The sequence below is a fragment of the Gossypium hirsutum genome, chromosome D05, assembly GCF_007990345.1.
Source record: "Gossypium hirsutum isolate 1008001.06 chromosome D05, Gossypium_hirsutum_v2.1, whole genome shotgun sequence".
NCBI lineage: Eukaryota > Viridiplantae > Streptophyta > Magnoliopsida > Malvales > Malvaceae > Gossypium > Gossypium hirsutum.
The window spans coordinates 21,501,412-21,524,178 of NC_053441.1; the positions used below are offsets into that span (position 1 = coordinate 21,501,412).

The following is a 22,767-nucleotide window of genomic DNA, read 5'->3' on the forward strand; positions in this document are numbered from 1 at the left end:
CCGGCCCAGATCCAGAATAAAAGAGGGTTCGTGGATTCTAATACAATGTTTCTTTTCAACCTTTTTTGTCGTCGTCGCGTCGTCCATGGAGTCGTCTTCATCGTCGACTTCCTTGAATTTTCTTTCGTACTGGAATTATCTTAATTTTCTACTATTCCGTCCGGTTCTCGCTGTGCTTTTCGTTCTCTCCTTCATTATTCTCTGTAATTCTTATTTTTTTCCTTTCAAAACTTATCCTTTACCTTTTCGTAATTTAAGGGTTTTGCTGGCTGATAATTCTCTTCTCTTCTCTTTGTTTTTTGCTTGAACGGATTAATAAAAATTTTAAATTTATAGGGTGGCTGTTGGCGTGGAAGTTGGTTCTGGTTCATGTTCCACTGGTTCAAGAAATTTTCGGTCTGAGGAAAAAACCGGTTAAGCCAAAGCCGCCGACTCGTCGATTATCAAGATATTATAACAGCATCAACTCTCATAGTTCTACTTCTCAATAGGTAATTTATTTATTTATTTTTAATTTGTTGCATTATGTTGTGTTGGCATGAAAAAGAGATTGAATTTTTAGTTATAGCTTGGGTGTGTGCTAGTTTATTAATGAAAGCACATAATTTGATTAGAGAATGTTAATTAAGGTGAAATTGAAGTGATAAATTGCATCAATTAGCACTGAGAACCCTTAATGTAGTAGCTGCTAAGATATTGATTCAGTGATGGTGATATGCTACATCACTTGAACTGGACCTAGTGAGTGTTTAATACGAGTATGTGTCTAGACATGAGTTTACTTATTCTAAGTTTTTTGGTATATTTTGAGGATATTATTTCGTACTCATGTCCGAAGATATTTTGAATGAAGAGTCCAGAATCCAAATGACTTCTTATTCCCCGCCAAACCAAGGTCAGGTTAGCTCATGATTTGGCCTTAGACCTTGGAAGATGCAATTTGGTGAATGGGGTTTATTACTATACACTATTCACCTGCCTTTGGGATTTGCATTAGAAAAGAAATATTCTCAAAAGAAAGGGCAATTAACCAATGTTTAATTTATGAAGGGAAGAATCAGTGTTCAATATTCTTGTATGTGTTCATATGTGGATCCTTCGACGTTGGTTAGTTAAAAAAATCTTGTATAACGATTGGAATTGTGTTCCCTTGCATTAGCCATTAGGTTGTTTTTTAATGGTTTTCTTGCTGTTCGTTGGGTTGTTTTACGATTCTTAGTTTCAGTATTTCCCTTGGATACTCTCTATCCATGTTATCTGAACTTTTTATTTAACTTCAAGTATGTATTAGATACCTGTGTGGAACATATTCAGGCGTGTTGGACATTTACCCGTATTTGACACCAAATTTATGGTTATATTTGTCAAATTAACCTGCAGTTCAGTCTGTTCTTCTTTCTTATTTTATTCGCCTATAATTTAGCAGTGCCAGTGGCATATCTAAACTGTATGGTTGGTGTTGAAAACAGAAAAAAAAATGAAAGAAAAAAAGAGGCTTTATTGATAGCTTGTAAAATACAATGTTTTATACACTTTTCATCCCCAATCTGAGTGCAACTTTGTGTGGATGATAGCAGCCATAAAGCTCTGTTTCCAGATGGTGGAAACCTAAAGCAGTGCTGGCAGCTTGAAATACATTGGAGAAGATTGAGATGATTCAATTTGTTTCATACTTTTCTGGACAGAAAGTTGTCAAACAGCAAAAGGTAAACTTGTTCATTATTTGATCTAAATGAAGGAAATGACATTCGAGATGACTAGAGAATGTGGTGTTTTGTTTATCACTTCTGTAAATATATTTTCAGCAGTTGTAAAAAACTCCATTACTGAAAATATATGATGATCATTAAAAGTTTACCATTTCTTGTTCCATTAGAATTGGAGTCATGAGTACTTCCAATTATACTGTAGGTGTCATTAAAATTATCTTAACCGTGCAAGTGAATAATAAGTGATTTGGCAACCAGAAGTGGCCTTATTATGAAAGTACATTACTGATGAAAATTTTAATCCGAATTTGTAAGTGAATGTCAAATGTAAGTGGGCTTACTATGAAGAGATGACAGAAATGTAAATGTGAGTATATACTGTTGTACATTTATCCTACACAGGTGTGGATATATATACATCTCTCTCCAAATTACTGTACGAGGAGTTTATGTAAATAAATATTTTAAAATTTTTAATCATTGTTTATATATTTTTTATAATTCTTAATTTATTTTATTTTATTTTTTAGTTATTTAAGAAATAATGAACTTGGTAAACTATTTGCCCTAAATCATTCTAGATGCCTTTAGTAATTTTAAAAAACTATGCTTTTTTCTGTACTTAATAATTTTAAATAATACTCAATATTTTTATAATGTTCTAAAAAATATATGTCCGAGATGAAATGAATCAGTACAATCATTTGTCCATGTTCATTATGATGTTATTTTTTAAATAATTATAAAAAATTATTTATTTTTAAGAATTTTTAAAAATATTATCACCTTAGCATGAGGTACACATCTAATTCCTCCATCGGCTACATCAACATTCAACAGTAGAAATGGATGTAATTTAAACAAAATAATCAATTTGTTTTTTATCTAACATATAAGATTTAATTTATCTATTTTTAATTAAAAATAGATATAATTTTAAACAAAATTATCAGTTTTTTTATTAATCTTACATAGAGAATTAATTTGTCCAATTTTTGAATAAAAATGGATGTGATTTTAAATAAAATGACAAGTTTACCTTTTGATCTTACACGCAGAGATTAATTTAATCGAATGTCTGCATGTACTCTTACCTAATCTTACTCGTTCTTTAATTTCACATTTTATAAAAAAAATTGAAAAAGTCAAATTATTACTTAATAACAACACAAATAAAATTTTAACGAAAAGATTAATTTGTATATTTTTTAATAATATATATAGACTAATTTATCTATTTTCTAAATAAAAGAGGCAAAAAACTAACATATACTCTTACCAACTCCATTATTTGAAAGATCACATTCCTGATCGCATATGCTAGACATGGGTTTTAACAATGTGCTCAAATGTAGCGATGAGAACGTTACTATTAGGGACGTCCGAAGGATTATGGACGGAAGAAATATTCAGAATGGAAATTTACACAAATCTGCCGGTTGAGTTGCATGGTGAAAAACGATGGTTGCTTTTCAGCTAATAATGAGTTGATATTCACCAAAACCAAAGCCCATCCAAGCTCAGGCAGCTATCAACAAAAGAAAAGGAATGGGAAAATATGTTGCTTTGAGAAATAAATAAATCTGAATAATCTTTAGTTGTACAAGTGTTTGCCCCCTTTCCGAAAAAAGAAACATTTAATAAAATGTGGCCCATGAAAACCAAAATGTGATAATGTTACATAGGCAAAAATAGCAAATGAAATATGAAAAAGAGAAAAAGCCTTCACGTACTAATGAGATTTGTCAGAGGACCAATTGCATGTAGCAGCAATGCCCACTTAGATTTACTGATCATCTCCCGAAGATTCATGAGTAACCACAGTTGCTTTCTTACTACTACCTGGCCCTGAAGAAACTTTAACCATCGCTGGTCTTAGTAGCCGATCCCCAAGGAGGAATCCACGACAAAATTCTTGGATGATAATCCCTTCCTTGAACTCTTGCGACTCTTCGCGTGCTATTGCTTCGTGTAGCTGTAACATACAAGTTGGAACCAAGTGAATCAATAACAAAAATAACTAGGAATGTACTGATTCTTGTGACAAGTCACTCCAAAGCCTATACAATTTGTTCAACCAAATTTATGGATGGGTATATTTCTCTTTTGGGCTCAAAACAGGAATATTCAATCAGATATACCCCGAAGAATAAACTTATGTCAACCAGATGAGATGATCTAAACATGAAAACTAAACCGAACAGGTATATGCACCGAGCTTTGTAATCTTCTGTTCAAGATTTAGAATGATCCCTAATATGGACACAAGCTCTCAATCTAAAGAAGCATGGCATTCAACTTTGGAGATCAAAAGCAGATTTTCATCATACGTACCTAGCAGTAGCACAAACTTGCAATATAGTTTCTGAATGGATGTTACTCACTTAACACCCCCATAAAGTGCACACCTCGAAGATAACCAAGCTAGCACATAGAGTTTGAAACTGAAACACAAACTGAACCAAGAGAATCCCTAAACAGACTAAACTAACAATTAAACCAAAGTGTTTACCAGACTGAAGGTTTGGTTCCTACGATACATATTCTAACCTTTTGCAAAAATTTAAGCAGATAGGATACTAACTGAACCATGTGTGTGCCTGTGGGTATAAATGTATCCAAAGTATCCTACACTTGCAATATGTTCTTTAATGTGACTGAACCAAACAAAACCCTATTGAAGGCTAGCAACAAATAAAGTAACAAACAGACATTACTCGTAGCATTTAAAACTTACAGAGGGATCAAAGGGCTTTCCAACTGTAGGGACAACAGCCACTTGCAAGCTCCTCATGATCTCCACAAATTGCTTGTATATACCCTGATAACTCGTATCTATCTTCTTTTCTTTCTCTGTTTCGGGTTTAATTTGTTGCTTGGCTCTCTCAAAACTGTCAACCATGGGCAACAGACTCTCCATCACTTCTCCTTTAGCATCAGACCTTGCCGTAAGTCTCTCCTTCTCCGATCTTTTCCGATAATTATCAAAATCAGCTTGTAAACGGATATACTTCTCTTTCCCAGAGGTTATCTCTGTCGACAATTCCAAAACTTGTTTTTCCAATCCGTCCTTCTCGTTTTCTAAAATGCTAATTCTACTCTCAATTTCAGATACAATCCTATCATCTCCATTGAGAAGCGCCTCCCTGTAAACTCTAATCATGGCCTTTAAACTGGGAAAATCTTCTCCAGCTGATGCTTTTACATTTTCCTGATAAATTTCCTTAATGAAATTAATACTAGTTACAAACAATTAAACAATAATAAGCATCTCTTATCGATTGATTTGATTCAATTTTCATCTTCAGCCAGTTTTTTTCCTACTGTGATATAATAAAGGAGGGAAATTCTACAAATCCTTTTCTCAATCTAATGCTACAACTTATAATAGATACAAGAAAAGAAAATAAAGAACCCAGGAGGGAGGGAGAAAAAAATAACTTACAGTGCGAGCAGATTCCTGGGCTGAAAGAGAAGCCTTGAAAGTCCACCTTTGTGGACAGTTTTTGCTGTTCAGAGGGAAGGAAAGGTTAGATGGAGAAAACCCAGAAAAGGGTTTTGAAAAGCGAGGTCTTTGGTAAAGAAATTGGACCGGCGATGAAGCTATATGGGTGTGTTTTGAGGGTTTTAAAGAAGCAGAGAAGTGAGGAGGCAAGAGAGAGTGGTTAGAGAATGAAGCAGCCATCTAGAATGGTGAATGATGAACCTGGTATTAGTAGGTTGTGCAATAGATTGGAGTGTAAAAATTTAACCAAATTAAAGCCTGGTAAAAGAGTCCTTGGCGGCAGCCACGAGCAAGCCCGCCCTTTGGCCTTCTTGCCTTTGCCGGACACCGTGACTGAGTGAAGGATTTCTCTGGAGAAAGGAGATTGAATTGAAGCGATTTCGCTTACTAACTTACTCTTTGGGCTGTGCTTATGGGCCTGGCTTTGTTTTGGACAAAACCCCCCAAAAAACCCAATTGGAATGCCCTCTTCTCCAATATTCTCAACTTTTCTTGTTTTCTCAGAAGTGAATAATCAATAATAATATCTTCCAAAAATAATAATAACAAATATATAATACAGTTGAATAAAAGAATGAGAATGGATTTTTTATAATTTTTTATAAATAATAATTAATATTAATAATAAAATATTTTAATTTTTTTAAGACTATGAGTATAATTTTAAGATACTAAATTAATAAATTATTTTTTAATTACCACTTTAAATAATTAACAAATTTCATTCAAACATTTTTTTAGTATGATCAACATTACAATCCAACCAACAAGTGTTAAATGTAGTATCAAAACACATTGCACTCTCAAGAGAAGAACGAACAGGGTTTAAATCTTGGAGATAACATTGTGAGGAGGGACAATCATGAACCCTGAGTATGAACCGTACAATAAACATGAAAAGTAAAAAAAAAAAAATCTTACAATCAATAAAAATTTCAAAACTCCTAATAGTATACCTTACCATTCAACACTTCTTGTTGTCGATTATGCAAACACAATGTGTTATTACTTCTAACTAATTTAACCACTTTTTTGGATTTTTCAGGACTTGAAAACTTCTAAAGAAAGAAATTTCCAGTTCTCTCATGCATCTCTGGATTCTCTTTGTTTTTGTAAGAAGCAAAAGCTAGATCTCATTACCATGCCATTCATTATAGGTTCATTTACTTTTGCATTGTGTCACTTAAGCTAGTCATCTTTTTAGCTTATTATCTAGCTTTATATATACTTGCAATTCTGGCATTGGTAATCCTGAAAGCCCATAAATAAGTATTTGCATTGTTAGACAATAGGTTTTAACAAATTAGTATAAAGAGTTTTAGCATTGTTAAACAGACATATTCGGCCTCTAGCAATCAACAACGGCCCCATCAAGGGACCATGATAAGCATGTCCCACTCATCATCAAAATGAAAGAATATAGAAGTTACCTGCGCTACCAATGATGGCCACTTGTCCTCCTCTTCTTCGTGCTCTTTACTTTGCATGTGTCGGACTCGAGTCGAGAATTTACATATGTTACGAAGAAACCCGACAACGCAATTACGTCAAAACAAACCACTAATCTCCAATTCATCCGTGTGGAAAGAGATAATAAGCCCTTTTCTTGTTCTTGTTTTGCGGAATTGTGGTTGGTAAGTAGATATTTTAGTTTTGAAAAAAATTTCATTAGGCGAGTGATAATTTTTCAAAATAGTACCAACTTCAGGTTTGGAGTTAAAATTAAAAATAAAGAGAATAAATCTCAAATTTGATAAAAGAATAAAATTTTCTAAATTCATAATTTCAATAAAATCAGCCTCATAGTTGGCTAAATTTTTAACACTATTTTCGATTTAAACTATAATTAATTCCTCACATTAAGAGAACAAAAAAATTGTCAATATCAAAATTAAATTTCAAATTTGGTGATAGTCAAAAGACCAAAATCAAAATTTGACCATAATCATATTAGCAAGAAAAAAAGCCCAGAAAAGATAATGTAACACGGAAATGGCAGAGTCAACTAATTTGCTCTAACTCCAATTCCAATCTAAGCATCCGTCCACACACACAAAAAAATTTCCACTGTCGTTTAGTACCAAGAAGAAAAAGGGGAAAAAAACCGAGATTGTGTCAAATATCAACATCTTTTAACAGACTAGAATCAAAACCTAAGCACGTATTTATATGAGCAAGTAAACAACTAGAGATAAAATCATATTAGGTGTCAACCTCCTGACTGCCTGCCTGCCTGCCTAAAATTACCTGCAAAACAAAATATTTTAGCGAACAACATACCAATATATGGGTCAGACAGAAAACAATAGCACCTCAAGCCAGTATTGAAATGCTTCTGTGCGGGTAAGCATATGAAGCTATGCATCAGAATATAACAGTACGATACTATTTCACACCAAAATTATGGAGCTCATATTCAATAAATGATGTTTAGGAATTAATATATACATGTGTGTGTGTGTGTTTAACAGGTATAACTAGGCTTAGACCAAAATAGATCACCATTATGCATTTTCTTACATACCCTTTGATTTTGTTTTCTTATTATTAAGCCAACCCTATTCCAACCCCAGAAAAACACTCACAAAGCAAACTGGTTTTCTCAAAATCCTGAACGCAAGTCTTTTTGGACCAGACCCCTTGGAGACCAAGGCTTTTGGGTGTACCACAAAACCATGAGCATTTTGACAAACTGTTTTATGACTCTAAGCAAAGCCTGCTTCAAGTCTTCAACCATTTCCCGGATCAACTCTTCTATTTCCTTTTAATACTGTTGCTCAAAGAAAATTAATGGCAGGCAAATACATCCTTTGGTAATAGGGAAATTATTAGTTTGGATCCACGCTCATTCTTGACAAGCAGTCAGCTCCGGCCAGCAACAACTAAAATATTTATGTATTCCAGCGTTCTTTTTGAGAAATGTAGGTACAACTCTCTAGACGACATTGGTCACAACTTTTTCCCCAACCTTCCTAATACTAAAATACACAAGCAAGCAGATGAAAATGGAAAAGGAAAACAGATCGTTTCTAGAAGAACAGGATGAAAAATAGATAAAGCTTTATAACATCCAGGCCTCATGTAAGCATCAAATAGCAGTAGCAGCGTGATAAAATTGTAAAATCCAATAACAGAAACCATACCTAAACAGTTACTCATCTGCATGATCTGGACAACAATTCATTCACAAGGAGAAGCCTTCAAAAGTTGAGGCTCGTTGGCATTGGACATCTAGCCTGTCAAGCAGCTTCGAACAGCCATAAGTCAATGACAGATCTAAGGAGTTCTTTTCACTCACCGCTTCATCATGCCTTTTACCTCCAACATCATCCATGCAACCAACATCATCAAATCTGCTTCTGACAGGCTCTTTCAAAGCAATTATCTTGCCAAACAATCGAAACGAACCAACACGTACTTTGCTTGAGTTGCAACCCGCATGTTCGATAAGTTCCGTGCCAAAGGAAACCATGCTGCTCTGACTATCAGGTGACAAGTTGTCAGACTGTGAACTGCCAATATTGAGCTCAGTGGATATCCTAGTTGGCTTGGGTACCACATAGTTGCCAGAGAAGTTATCAGTGGACATCATTGGGGTATTCTCACTCATATCATTGGTTAAACTTTGCAAGTGAAAATGATATTGCCTGGCTCCCTGCATGCCAGCAGGAAAAGAATTGTAATTCAACAGTGATGGATTCAAATACCCCATTGTTGAATTAGTTAACCCTGATATAGGAAAGATTTCACCCTCTGCATCAGCCAGCCCTGAATCCTGAGAAAACTTCAGCCTCTTTTCCGAGGGGAACGAGGAATGAAGCGGTGAGGAGGAAGAAATTTGAACTTGCCATGGGTTCACTTTCCTTGCATTCTGGAGAACTTCAGGTTCATCCCAAGCAACCTAATGATATAAATATAATGCAATAGTGAGTCACAAAAGATAGAGGAGAAAAAAAATTCTACAAGTAGCAACATTGATGAAATTAAAAAGTTAGACTCAATTACCATCAAAAACTTAAATAAAGATTAAGCAAACACCATCCTACCACAAACCCACCCCCAAAATGCTGCCTTGGAAATATTTCAAAATATGAATAAACTTTTCTATCATCAGTACCAGTCATAGAACATGAATAAGGAAAAGAAAGAGAGAGAGAGAGAGAGAGAGAGAGAGAGAGAGAGATTAAACCAAGCCTTGATCATAGAACCAAAAGCTTACCTATTATATGTTATGAAGATAGTATGGCATATGAATATCACAAGATACATCTCACCTAAGCATCAAATTTAAAACTTAGGAAAGCATGATTTGATGGGGCTGAAGTTAACTCAACATGACTAAACTCATTTTCTTTGTTAGTCAAGTGGCTCAAAATTGAATGAATCCTTTATTCTTTTCATAAATATAAAGTTATAGAAATTCAGATTTACCTACAATCAATATCAAGTCAAATATTTAATGATTTTACAAATACCTTGCCAAAATGCAATAAACAGAAAAAATAAGAACACCCATCTTACTTTGAGTGAGAAAACACTACCTAACAAGGCACACAAAATCCAAACACAACCTAGAAGAAAAGAAAAGAAACTGGTACAAAATCATTTCTGATCTGAATGAGATTCTAAGGAAATTCTACAAGTCTAATCTGATTGGCACCACCCATCCTTGGCCAAATTCCTAAGGAGAGTAACTCTCAAATTTGTTGACGTTTTTCCACTTTCTGTTTCTTAAGTCTCATTAAAATGTTAATAATGATTCGAAGCCTAATATAGGGCACTGATTTTTATTCTTTATTTTTTTTTTGGAGGAAGGGGGGGGTGTGATGCAAAAACAGATATACAAGAAGTAAAATGTAGCCTACTCGTAAAGCTTTAGAATCTCATTCCAACCTCAATTCCTAAGTAAAACACCATAACTTACGTTATATAAGCATTTTGTACTCTTTCACTTTTAAGTGCACTTAATTTAAATACTGTTGAAAATATAGTGCATACTTCTGGATTATTACTGATTAAATTGTTCATTGAAAATAGATCAACAGTAAACCACGTTCAATTTAAACTTCATTTGGATGACCGGTCTACCACCCGCCATATAAATGAAGCTCTAATCACAATGAATAACCACAATTCAAACAATTGAGCCCGAAGCACCTTTACCTGAAGCATTCGCCAAGGCGAGCCAATCCAGGGGCCAGAATCCGGTACAGCAGCAGACATAACTGTCCCTTGAAACCAAGCCAATCGCGAGGAGTCCTCCGTCTCAACTGCCATCTTCACTCTGGTCCCCGCAGCCCAGTAAGTACTGATTCCAGCCTCCACCAACACCGCCCTTGCCACGAAATCAGTCCAACCGGCCCGAGGATAATACACAACCTCGAACGGGAACCCCCTCGCTGCCTTCTCCGCCGCTTCAGCCACTGCCTCCGCCGTCATCCTCCCCCTTCCTTCCCCTTTCATTGCTCCTCCATCACTCGGCTCTCTCCACCTCCCAGAATCCCCTCCGCCTTCTCCCGCCTTCATCGCTCGTCGGACTCCAATAAACATTTTCCAATTACAGTCCCTCATGAAAACAACAGAATCGCCGGCGATAAGCTTCTTTTGATTAACGAACTTGCTCCATCCCGTAGTGAGCAGATGCCTACGTGGCGTCCCTCGATAAATGTGACGAAACTCCCAAACACCGCCGCGAACGTCGGTGACGGAGAGAGTCTGAACTGGCGGATCAGCATTGTAGTCGAGCGGCGGGAAAACAGAATCGGCACAAAACCGCGGGACGGAGAATCCACCGCCGTTGTTGGCATCAGAGGGTGTTAAAACCTTAGCAAACGACACGATCTTATTCCTATCAGAATCCTCAACTTCACCATTCACATTTAGAAATTGATTAGGAAGCCTAGAAGTTTCAACAGGGGTGAGTAAAAGCTTAGCGAAGACCTCATCGGTTCTCGGATCGGCAAGATAATGAACGTCTGAGATAACGCAATTGATGAGAGGCCTAGACAGTACGAGAGAGGACAGTTTGGGAGTGGAACCGCAAACTTGTTCAAGGTGGCCTTGAGGGAAGTAATAAACCCTAGAATTAACGGTGGGGATCTGAACGGAAGAGCCGGCACAAGCTCGCCAGATCCTTGGATCAACATGACGTAGCTCCGGAGGACTAGACCGTGAAGGCGGCATTGGGCCGCTTAGGGTTTAATTCAAAAGGGTTAAAAAGAAAAGGGGCAGCGAGTCTAAGAGTGAGTGATGTTTGTTAGATTTTTACTTGAGAGATTTATATTTTTTAATTTTTTTTGATGTTTTTATAGTATTTTATGGTGTGTCTGACTCTGACGCAGACTCTAAGAGGTGAGGTAGGAAAGAGAGAGAGTTCCGTCTCAAGGTCGGAGAAGCGGGCAGGGACGGGCAGATGGGCAATCACGAAACCCAAATGCTGTTATGTTAGCGTTTGTTTTTTTCTTTACCTTTTCGGGGAGAAAAAAGGGCAGAATATTTGGTCGGTTAGAAATTTACATAACCGTCCCAACGTCGTCGTTGTGGACGCTCTACCTTCCAAAACGTAGAGTACAATCGCTCTGGAAATGAAGGTGAAGTTTGTTTTGGAGTAAAGTACGAAAATAACCTTTTGATGGTATGAGGAAGTCAACCAATCAAATGGTCGTGAGTACTTTACATTTGGAAAAAGGTCGACGGAGACAGATTGAGTGAATCCCTGTTTGGTTGGGGTGGGGATTGTGATTTGTGAGAGAAAAAAACCAGGGAATTTTGCAACGACCGGATTTGGATTCCCTCTCTCTGCCTAGCTGTCGCCATTCACATTCACTACCGACATTGGAATTTTTTTAATTTAATTTTCTCTTCTTTTTTGGGTCGTATTTAAACATAATAATTACTGGCAATAGCCATGACATGGTAATAATCTGGACTCTCAATTTTGTTACAAAAGAGATCAATGGTTTAATCTGACACTGAAATTTTGTTTAATGAAAAATTGAGGATAATTCCAACTTAATTTCCTTCTAATCTAACCAAAATAAATACTATTATTAAACATGAGGAAGTAGATGCTATTTATTAGTGTCCTTATCTATCATTTCATGTTTTTCTTTTATATATTAAATCCAACATTCTCCGTCTTTTCATTCCAATTGCTCCCCCTATGCCTTATAATAGAGGATGGGGTTTAGAGTACATGGTGGACCACCCTATTGGAAGAACTTTGGTTCCCAAAATATCATATTCGAAAAATGTGGGGTCAAACTTAGATTAAACCTTTAGAAGTCTAGTCCAAGGCGAATTTCTAGACATTTACTTATTTATATTTTTTAATTAAAAATTTGATTATAATTATATAGTGATTCTTTATGTATTAATAATACAAATTATAATTAAACAATTAAATAATTTTAAATTCTATAAAATATTAATTATTATAAAAATATACTTAAAATCTCTTAACAAACATTGATTCAAGAAAAATGTATTCTGCAATATCATTACTAATATAGTTAACAAGAAACCTACTATATATTCTATTGTAAAGTTTTTAACTAAAAAGGAAAACATTCAGTTGTGGTATAGTTTTATGCTTGACAAGTGGCACACCTTATTTATTAGCATGTGGACAATAGACATTAAAAAGTCATTTTTATTTGTTAATTAAGTCTTAACTCAATTGCTAGTAATATTGCTGCTAATGCAGAAATACGTAAGTTCAGGTGTGTTAAAATGAATTATTCTCCTATTTAAGAGTTGGAAAAGAGCTATAGATAGTTCTAAACTTTATGTATAAAAAAGAATAGATATAATAATAACCTATAATAAAATTAATGTTAAAAAAATTCATCAATTTATCTCCTATATTAATTATTAAACTTTTTTTTGGAAATATATACTAAATAATAATAATTCTACAAAGCATTCAATTATAATTTCTTTCCTATATTTTAACACCATATATGAAATGATTTTAGTAAAATAACAATTACCATAATTAGAATTCATAGAGAGTACAGGTGCTCATGGGCCGGGTGGCCCGGCCCGCCTAAAATATGGGAGGGTTTGGGTAAAAATATAGGTCCTAAATATGGGTTTGGACAAAAAAAAGAGGCCCGTTTAGAAAACGGGCCGGGCCTCGGGCAACACTTTTCGGCTCGAGCTTGGCCCAGCCCGGCCCGAATATAATAAATATTTTTATTTTTTATTTTTTTATTTTTAAAATAATTTTTTTTAAAAAAATTGGTGTTTATTTAAAAGATGGGCCGGGTCGGGCTCGGACTTATAATTTTTATCCCGGGCCGGGACAAAATTTTGGGCCAGGCTAGGCCCGGGCCTAGGATATGGGCCGAAAAATTTTTATGGACCCGGCCCATGAGCACCTCTAATAGAGATAGCCTATAAATAAATTGTCTGCAATAAACAACACAGAATAAATAATATTTTGAGTCATCGTTCAAGAAAATTTTGAAGGTATCATTTTAAATTTAAACTTTGATTTATATTCTATTATTTAGTTTTTGTAAATTATGTATATTATATGTTTTTATATTTTTAAAGCTTAAGAATGTAAAAAATTCTCAAACTTAAAAAAAAAATTAAGTTACTCTTTTTTTTTGCACTCAATTGAGCACTTAAACTTTCAAAATGTATAAAAAAGACCCTCAAACTTCTCAAAAAAATCAATTAAGCCTCTGCTCCCTTTTTTCACTCATTTGGGTAATTGAACTTTCAAAATGCATCAAAAAGACTCTTTAAAAAAAAGCAATTAAGCTCCTACTCTTATTAAAAATTAGAAAAAAATTATAAATAATAAATTTTAGAAAAATTATTAAATTTTAATAAAAATTTAAATTTTACTAAAAAATAGAATTTTTTTTATAAAAACGTAAAAAAATAAAAAATTGTAAAATTTTATAAAAATCATAAAAAAATTAACGACCCCTAGTTTATTTCAATTAAAGTCATCACATGTAGCAACACAACATGGCATATGGTGAAAATTGATAAAAAAATAAAAATTATAGAAAAATTATAAAATGTTTCTTTTGGTACGATAATTTTTATAATTTTTTTTACAAAATTTATATTTTTTTCTACATATTGTATAATTTTCTTACGACTCTATAAAATTTTGCAATTGTTTATATTTTTACGATTTTTATATTTTTAATGGTTGAATTTTTTATTTAAAATTTAATAATATTTATAGCTTTTATTTATTTTAATTTTTTATAATTTTTTTATAATTTTTAATAAAAACATGGGCTTTTTTTTGAAAAAGTTTAAGGGTCTTTTTGATGCATTTTAAACGTTCAAGTACTCAAATAAATGTAAAAAAAAAAAGAGTAAAAACTTAATTACTTTTTTTGAAAAAATTTGAGGACTTTTTCCACCATTAAAACTATGTGTCCTATTTTGAATCTTCTGTTTTTATCGACAATAACTCCCCTATTGTAATCAAATGTGGTGTGTTTTTATTAAGCTGACCCTGGAAGTAGACAAAAACAAATATCGATTGGTTATCAGAAAATTGCATCCCATAAAAGTCAGGTAATAGCTTTTCAATTTATCCTTTTGAATTATTTTACATTACATTCAAATTTTTATTAAGTGTTATTACAATTTTCAATATTGATTTTTTTAAAATAATAATAAATTCCAGGATCGAAGGTTCAAATTCATCAAAAAGAACTAGATTTGAATTCATACAAGAAAAATGATTATGAAGCTATTTGATTTATTTATGTAATCAATTTTCCATCTAATTTAATATGGTTTTCCTTATTCTTTATTGACATATAAATGATGCCAAATTTGTGTAAATTTGAATTTCTTTTTTCAATGACTTGATTATTTGCATTTAGGGTAAACTATACTAATGGTCTCTCAATTATGCCTATGTTTTTGCTTTGGTCACCTAACTTTAAAAAGTTTCAATATATGCATTAACATTTGAATTCGAAAAGTCTTTTTCTAATTGGTATAATAACACATCTAGTCTCCAATACTTATATATTCTATCAATTTGATCCTAATTCTAGATAATTTAATAAATTTAACCCTTCCCCATTTACAGGTTCTTTCAAATTGATCCTCAAACTTCCTAATCAAAGCTTTTAGCTTTTAAAACAGAGACATTCCACATCTATAAATTTGTAAAATCTCAAAAAAAAAAAAAACTTCTTCAACTAACAAGCCATTTTCCAAGCCAATTCCTGATACTAATGAGTTTATCTTGAATCTTTATTTCCTTTTCTTTTTATTTTTTCATTAGTTTTCTTCCAAATATAATATTTTAGAACCCTTTCATTGATAAAATGTTGGCTAAAGAAAATGAAAACAAAACACTTTAGATTTACTCTTATTGTTATCAGCATGATAATTCTTTCAAGGTACATAGAAAAAGTCTTCAAAGTTGGTCATTGAAATTAGAAATTAAATCTAGAGCTAAAAAACATGGCTTTGAAAAATCCAATCGTTCAATCAATAATTATATAAGAAAATATATATATAAACTGATTAAGACATTATTATGTGTTATATTTATTTTTAATTATTAAATCCACAATAAGTAATATGTATAACTAATAATCTAATTTAGTGTCAAATCATTCACCAAGTTAATTAAAAACTAAATTTATGTTAGTTAGAGTGAAAAAAAATATATTTATAAAAATATAAAATTATTTATATAATTTTATTATATATAATTTTTTTAATTTTTTAATTTTTCTATTATTTTTAATAGTGTTTAGTTAATTTCTACCACTAACTTATTAAAAAATAAACAAAAAGGGTTATATATACTAAATTGAATAATTTCAACCATAAATAAAACATTTAATAGGAGTAAAATGCCTCTATTTTAAAAGTTGGAAGCTCTAGTTAGGAAGTTTGAGGGTCAATTTGATAGAATTTATAAATGTGAAGGATTAAATTTATTGAATTATTTAGAATTAGGATCAAATTGACAGAATAAGTAAGTATTGAGGACTAAATATGTTATTATACCAATTAGAAAAAGGCTTTTCGTTATCAATTTAACGGTGCCTAAATTAAATTTTTTTTAAAAGTTAAGTGATCAAAACATGAACGTAAGCATAATTAGGTGACTATTTATATAGTTTACCCTTATATTTAATATGTTGTATCATTAAAAATTATTTTCCAATGCCTTGATTATTTGTACTTAATAGAAATTAATAAAAATGTTACCAGTTGAGATCAAAATAAAATAAAACTTCTGAGATAAAAGCAAATGTAAAAATACAGCAATAGGTCATATCATATTAGCATGAAACTAATGCAAATTTTATTACTATAATTCTAATTTATTAAAATGATATTACTTTGTCAAATTAATTTATTAAATAATTATTTTTAATTATTAAATTAGACATGTAATATGTTTTACGTAATTATATGTTTATTATATAAAATAAGCTAAATAAATATTTAAAAAAAAATCATATAAGTAGAAGCTTTTATTGCTTACTACGCCATCCACTATAATCTTAATTAATATATAACACTCGCTATAATGTTAATATGAGAGTCTTAATTAATATATACTACTTATTTTAATTTAAGATTGAATTTAAATATTTTTAATATTTAGAATCACTTTTAAATTGAAATTTTTTCTATTAAAAAATTATTGTGAGTTATTTTTAACGGAAAATTTATAATTTAAATTAATTCCACTTTTTTAATTAAATAAAAATATATTTATTATAATAATTTAATTTGACATATTATTTTTAAAAATTTTAAATTAAAATATCTTAAATTGAAGTAATTTAATATATTTTAATTATTAAATATAATCAATTCATGTATCGCATGGGACAAAAGCTAATTTTATCTGATTACATTAACATTCCATGTTGATTATTCCTTCTCTAACATTAAATATCAACAATTGGTCATTAATAAAGTATAAATAATTAATAATAAATATTATGTAATTTAGTTATTTTAGTATCAATAATTTATAATAAATTAGTTTACTATTTAGTAGTTCAAAATTATTAAGAAATTATATATAATTATATTTAAAAAAATATGTCCTAAAATTAAAATACCGTTTTTGTATAAAAGTGTTTAAAAAAACATAAATCGAACATTTTTGGAAAGATAATTATATTTGAATTTAATTATTTCTAATTACTTATAAGAATTTAGGAGGGTCCAATTATATTTAATTTAGTAAGATATACTAATTATTGCCGTAGTTATTCAAATACGCCACAAATGTATAATTATAAGTATTTATACATAAATCTGACTTTCTAAACATGATTAAATTTTATTATAGGTATATATATTAAATATTAAATAATTTATTAAAGAAAGCATTAAATAAAGTTTGAACCGAAATGGATATATATGAGATTAAGAGTCTTGTGAGAGATCAAGACATGGAGTTTCAAATGAGATAGAATTTCGAATCAAATAATTATTTTTAATAGAAATTATAGATAATTATTTGATATATTTTTAATAGAATTTATGGAGTTTCAAATAAGATGCATTTCGAATATAAGTTTATGTATATGTTAATTTAATTAAACATTAAATAATGAGTTTTTTTTAATTAGGTAAATAAGGTTAAAAAATTATTATGTATTTTTAATTGATAGTTAAAAAATTAAAAATAATATAAATAATATCTTTTTGGTACATCAATAATTTGAAAATAAATTATTTTTAAGAAAGTGAACACACAATTAATATTTCACAACTTAAAATTCAAATTGAGTTCCATTACTAAAATAAAATTCGTCAACTTGACTAGCTCAAAAAAATTTTACTACCCCTACAACTAGGTACCTTTCTAACAAAGCACTGATTATATCATGTTGATTTGTCCTAAAAACTACAGCAAAAAACGATTTCTCTTGTAAACTGCGATCTTGAGAATGTTTTTAGATGAGCACCGCATGTGATGTTGATATTTTCTTTTGTATATTATCAAAGCTAAAGGTTTTTATGGAGTTGTAAATCATATTTCTGAAGAATTTGATATTTTTATTTATTAAAAACAAAGATTGAGCAAAAAGCTCTAAACTTAAATTACACTTAAAAAGCAGAATGATTTCAAAAAATTATTTTGGACAGTCAATTTTCATCGAATTAAACATACCTAAATGTTGTTTTGTTCAAATTAATACTTCCCATTATACTTGTTTAATAGTCAGATAAAGCCAGGCCAACCCAAATAGGAGTTTTGCTTTAATTCGAGGAAGACAAAGGAAGCGCACAAAACAAAGTGAATTCAAATCATCGTTAAGCACAACCAGAAAAAATTTCAACTCCGGAAACCAGACTCAATACAGACAACAAAAACCATAGAAAGCACAACACAGCAGCGGGCACGTAGGGCGGGCGTAGCTCACTGTGTTTTATTTAAAGAACACGACCAAGTCCCACACACTGAACTATTAGGCCACGGTAGAGAAAATTATTGTACTATAAATAGAACGTCTGCCATAAAAGGCACAATAAACGACTATACCAAGAGCTTCAGAATCACTCCTCTTCTGTCTCAGACTCGGCATTCTGGAGCCACTCGATGAAGGGCTTGGAGTTCTTCCATATCTGAGAACTCTTATTACCACCGGCTACACCCTTCTGGTACCATTCCACGATGAACTCTTCTTCCAAGATGTCATTGTCATATAGCACTTTAAGAACCAGAGCTGCCTCCTTAGCTGCCTCAAGGTTTGCCTTGCCACAGAAAGACTCGATAGAACTGAGGAGCATCATCTGCCATCCCTCTTCTCTGGCTGCTGCTGCAAGGTAGCTCTTCTTTTTAGTTACTTCCTCCGCGAACCCCTTCCCAACATCATGAAAGAGTACAGTAAAAAGGGCGTCCATGATTTCTTGGGACGTTCCAGAGAGTGAACCCAGGAAGGATTTAAGCTGAGCTGCAGATGACCCCGTATTGAGGTATTTCTTTATCTCATCAACAAGTTTCTCATGGGCAGTGACACCATTCTCTAGTGCCTTAACCTCACGCTCTGGAGACTTCTTCACTGACTTCTTTTCTTCATCAGTAGAAAGCATTACCATATCAGCTGTAACAGCACTCAACTGTTCTTGTATACGCTGTTGAGCAGCCTCCAGTGACGTATCTGTTTGCCACTGCACATTATCATCATCATCATCAGCCACCTCTTTGTTCTCATCAGCCTGGCTTTGAGTTGGGGAGTGATCCTCATCAGAATGTTTGCTTTTCTTCTTGGTTACTGCACCTTTGGGAGCAGTAGCCTTTGAAGTAGTAGTGGTAGAGGAACCTTTCTTTTTTGCCTCTTTTTTAATCTTCTTCAGCTCTTCATCAGCGGCCTCACCCTCCTTGAGTCTTTCCTTCTCAGCCCTCCTCATTGCCTTCTTGTCTTTTGAAGACTTCTTAGCCTCAGGTGGGTTTTTAAGAATGAAAGTTGTAAGCTTATCTCTCATGTCAACATCAGAAACAAACCCACACGCAGCACATTTCAGGGTAAGCATCTGTGTCTTAGTAATAACTATCTCAGTTTCAGGGTTCCCACAGCCATAGCACTGAACATACTTCTTAATGAAGTTCTCAAGAAGCCCTGCAAGCTTAGCAGTGTCATGGGCCCCATTGACAAGAGAAGTTCCAGTCTTCTCATCAAACTTGGATTGGGCTCCGAGTTCACAACCAAAATATTTTGTGGTGTAAGAAGCAGGTCTAGCCAAGGCCTTTGCAATTTCAACCATGTTAACCACGTTAGTCTTGATGCCATTTCCTCTCCCTTCAATCTTGGTTATCATTTTAGGCATCTTATACCTATAAAAGGCATCATCACTGTTCGAAGCACCAATATTTTGCAAAGCCATCTTGATCAAACTGAGGGAGACTGTTAATCAGAAAGGAGATATCAAATACTGGTTATCAAAATCGTGGTGAGAAATCTGTTACCAGGCTGCCTCCTTGCACATGGAAGATGTTGCATAAAACGGAAACCCAAACTGTGTCTCTGATTGGCCTCAATATGCATGCAGCTAATTTCAGAATAGGAACTTCTATTCTTTTTTCTGGACGTGGGACAGTACTCTCCAAGCAATCCAATTGATGACAAAAAGAAAGAGGCCCGTTCAGACATAAAAGAAAACTCACAAGTAACAGACTCCACTTTGGCAATCTGCAGCAGAGCAGATTAATCTGCCAACTTCCTGAAAGACAAAGACGGAGTTGATTTAGGCAAAGGTCAGAGCATAGAATATCAATAACTGGCATAAAACCATAACATGAAAATTGCTACATCAGCGAAACTTGAACATTACTAGCAAAACCATAACACTACAATTTTCAAAATTGCATGTATAATTATGCATGAAGAAATACACATACTAAACATCGTCAACTTTTGTAGTCCGATAAAGCATAGCATATTCCAGTATTATAACATCAAAACTTGGGATATCTATCAAAACCAAGATTAAATTATTTCTTCGTAAGTTTCTCTATACCAATAAAAAGTTTAGATTGTAAATAAAATAAAAAATTATTTATTTAGGACTGATTAAAGCAACGAAACTAGACAGATCAAAACTTAAAAGAAAAACCTAAACCCGCAGCTCTAAATCTCCTATAATACAAAAAATATCTATTAGAAAACACTAAAAATAAGGTAATTAAAACGAAAATTTAAGTACTACGATCTTGGTATAAAAAAACCTAAGCCTTCCGTCCAACGTTAAATAATGAAATATTAAGCAAATATATATATGAAAGAATACCTGCATTGCGATAATCTAAATCAGAAAAAAAAAGGAAATAGAAAACAAACCCTCTGGTTTCGATCTGATCATCTAAAATAATACAAATACAAAGCTAAATTAAACAATAAGCTCTTACAACATAAACAGGTCAACAACGATCGAACAAAAGAAAAAAAAAATCTAGCTATCGGTCAAAAAATGAGAGATACAATGAACGATAGACAAAAAAAAAGAAAAAAAGCAAACAGATCAATAGAAAATGAAAATAATAATAAAATTGGAAACAAAAAGAATCAAACCTTTGATGAGATGAGGAAAATGATGGTAGGAGATAAATTGGGAATCTGAGGCAGGAGAATTTGGAAGGTAAATAGATATTAGGGATTTTTCTTGGGGAGAAGAATTGAGAAGCTCTCAACTTTATACACGCCAACGAAGGGAAATGTGAAAAAAAAGCAAACAGATCAATAGAAAATGAAAATAATAATAAAATTGGAAACAAAAAGAATCAAACCTTTGATGAGATGAGGAAAATGATGGTAGGAGATAAATTGGGAATCTGAGGCAGGAGAATTTGGAAGGTAAATAGATATTAGGGATTTTTCTTGGGGAGAAGAATTGAGAAGCTCTCAACTTTATACACGCCAACGAAGGGAAATGTGAAACGCTAGGGCAAACTCAGCATCTTGAATTTTCTAGTATTGATTATTCTCGAATAAACTTATTTTATTATTATTATATTGTCCTTAATTCCCTTTTCTATTGAAGATTCTTTTGGGTTTTTTTAGGTAGATAATAAAAACTTTTAATTACGAAATTAGGCCGATTATTTACGAGAATGATTTATCTTATATAATAAAATTAGGTGTAGTTAATGTTTTAAGTGGCACCAATTTAAAAAATAACCTGTCATTTGACAATCATTCCAGGTGAAAAAAATAAAACATCATTTAAAGTTCGGTTTCATAATGCATTCAAAATAAACTCATATATAAATACAATACAACTCATATATACATGTCACATAACCGAGCTCAAAACATATAAATGACTATCAAATTGAAAGCTGGATAATTAAAGCTCCAAAACGATTCGATCGACGCGTTCCGCAAAATGACTACAATTGAAACAAAAAACGAATCAGAGCAAACATTTCATAAGCTTAGTAAGCTCATATAAAATTGTTTAACTTACCTTGACATTCAAATAATTTAAGCAATGTAAAACATATTGAAACTAAGCATGAAAATCCTTTGACATCCTGTTACTTTTATATGTACATTAACAAATATTCAGAGATTAGTATGTTACTTATCATGAACTTATAACATATCCGTATAGAACATAATAGTTTGTCATATAGCATATACCAATTCAATCACACTCAACTGTAACATGTATAATTCCATTCATGTCAATCTTTCAATCATTTACAACCACATAATGTCATTTCCATTTATGTCCTTCGCTTGAAAGCTACAGTAAATTAAACTCAATTGCACGGAATTGATTTACTTACATATACAGATATATTTGGGTTGCTAACACTAACTTCGGATCAGGATTGCTAACACTAGCTTGGTTCGATGCTACTAACATTAGCTTCAGAGAATTCGCAACATATGTTGGATCTCAAGCCATCAAATTAATTCCTGATCACAACACCCATTTATTCATACAAACTGATATACTCAGGCCGCTAACATTAGCTTCAAATCAAGGTCGCCAACACTAGCTTGGTTCGATGTTGCTAACACTAGCTTTAAAGAATCCGCAACATATGTTGGATGTCAAGCCATCGAATTA

General features: G+C 32.4%; 4 protein-coding genes across 7 annotated transcripts; 1 reads left to right on the plus strand and 3 right to left on the minus strand.

Moving 5' to 3' along the window:
• Positions 1-41: 41 nt before the first annotated feature.
• On the plus strand, positions 42-1,857 carry LOC107905030 (uncharacterized). Of its 2 annotated transcripts, none has more exons than XM_041094305.1 (3): positions 42-203; positions 337-491; positions 1,575-1,857. In XM_041094305.1, the coding sequence occupies exons 1-2, from the start codon at positions 86-88 to the stop codon at positions 489-491; spliced, it is 273 nt and encodes a 90-aa protein (XP_040950239.1). In that variant the 5' UTR covers positions 42-85; the 3' UTR covers positions 1,575-1,857. The 2 variants fall into 2 exon arrangements, with proteins under 2 accessions (XP_040950239.1, XP_040950238.1); XM_041094304.1 differs by having other exon boundaries at positions 1,578-1,857.
• Positions 1,858-3,258: 1,401 nt separating this feature from the next.
• Positions 3,259-5,655, minus strand: LOC107905029 (protein GrpE). Its single transcript, XM_016831579.2, has 3 exons — positions 5,155-5,655; positions 4,447-4,920; positions 3,259-3,684 (listed from the first exon to the last, which is right to left on the minus strand). The coding sequence occupies exons 1-3, from the start codon at positions 5,392-5,394 to the stop codon at positions 3,496-3,498; spliced, it is 903 nt and encodes a 300-aa protein (XP_016687068.1). The 5' UTR covers positions 5,395-5,655; the 3' UTR covers positions 3,259-3,495.
• Positions 5,656-7,207: 1,552 nt separating this feature from the next.
• Positions 7,208-11,646, minus strand: LOC107905028 (auxin response factor 17). The gene is made up of 3 exons (XM_016831578.2): positions 10,378-11,646; positions 8,358-9,115; positions 7,208-7,461 (listed from the first exon to the last, which is right to left on the minus strand). The coding sequence occupies exons 1-2, from the start codon at positions 11,395-11,397 to the stop codon at positions 8,399-8,401; spliced, it is 1,737 nt and encodes a 578-aa protein (XP_016687067.1). The 5' UTR covers positions 11,398-11,646; the 3' UTR covers positions 7,208-7,461; positions 8,358-8,398.
• Positions 11,647-18,488: 6,842 nt separating this feature from the next.
• Positions 18,489-21,716, minus strand: LOC107905027 (probable eukaryotic translation initiation factor 5-1). 3 transcript variants are annotated; one of them, XM_041094307.1, is made up of 3 exons: positions 21,476-21,716; positions 21,261-21,305; positions 18,489-20,412 (listed from the first exon to the last, which is right to left on the minus strand). In XM_041094307.1, exon 3 carries the CDS (start codon positions 20,074-20,076, stop codon positions 18,748-18,750), a length of 1,329 nt encoding a protein of 442 aa, XP_040950241.1. In that variant the 5' UTR covers positions 20,077-20,412; positions 21,261-21,305; positions 21,476-21,716; the 3' UTR covers positions 18,489-18,747. The 3 variants fall into 3 exon arrangements, with proteins under 3 accessions (XP_040950241.1, XP_040950240.1, XP_016687066.2); XM_041094306.1 differs by having other exon boundaries at positions 21,261-21,669; XM_016831577.2 differs by lacking the exon at positions 21,261-21,305 and having other exon boundaries at positions 21,476-21,663.
• Between the last annotated feature and the right edge of the window lie 1,051 nt (positions 21,717-22,767).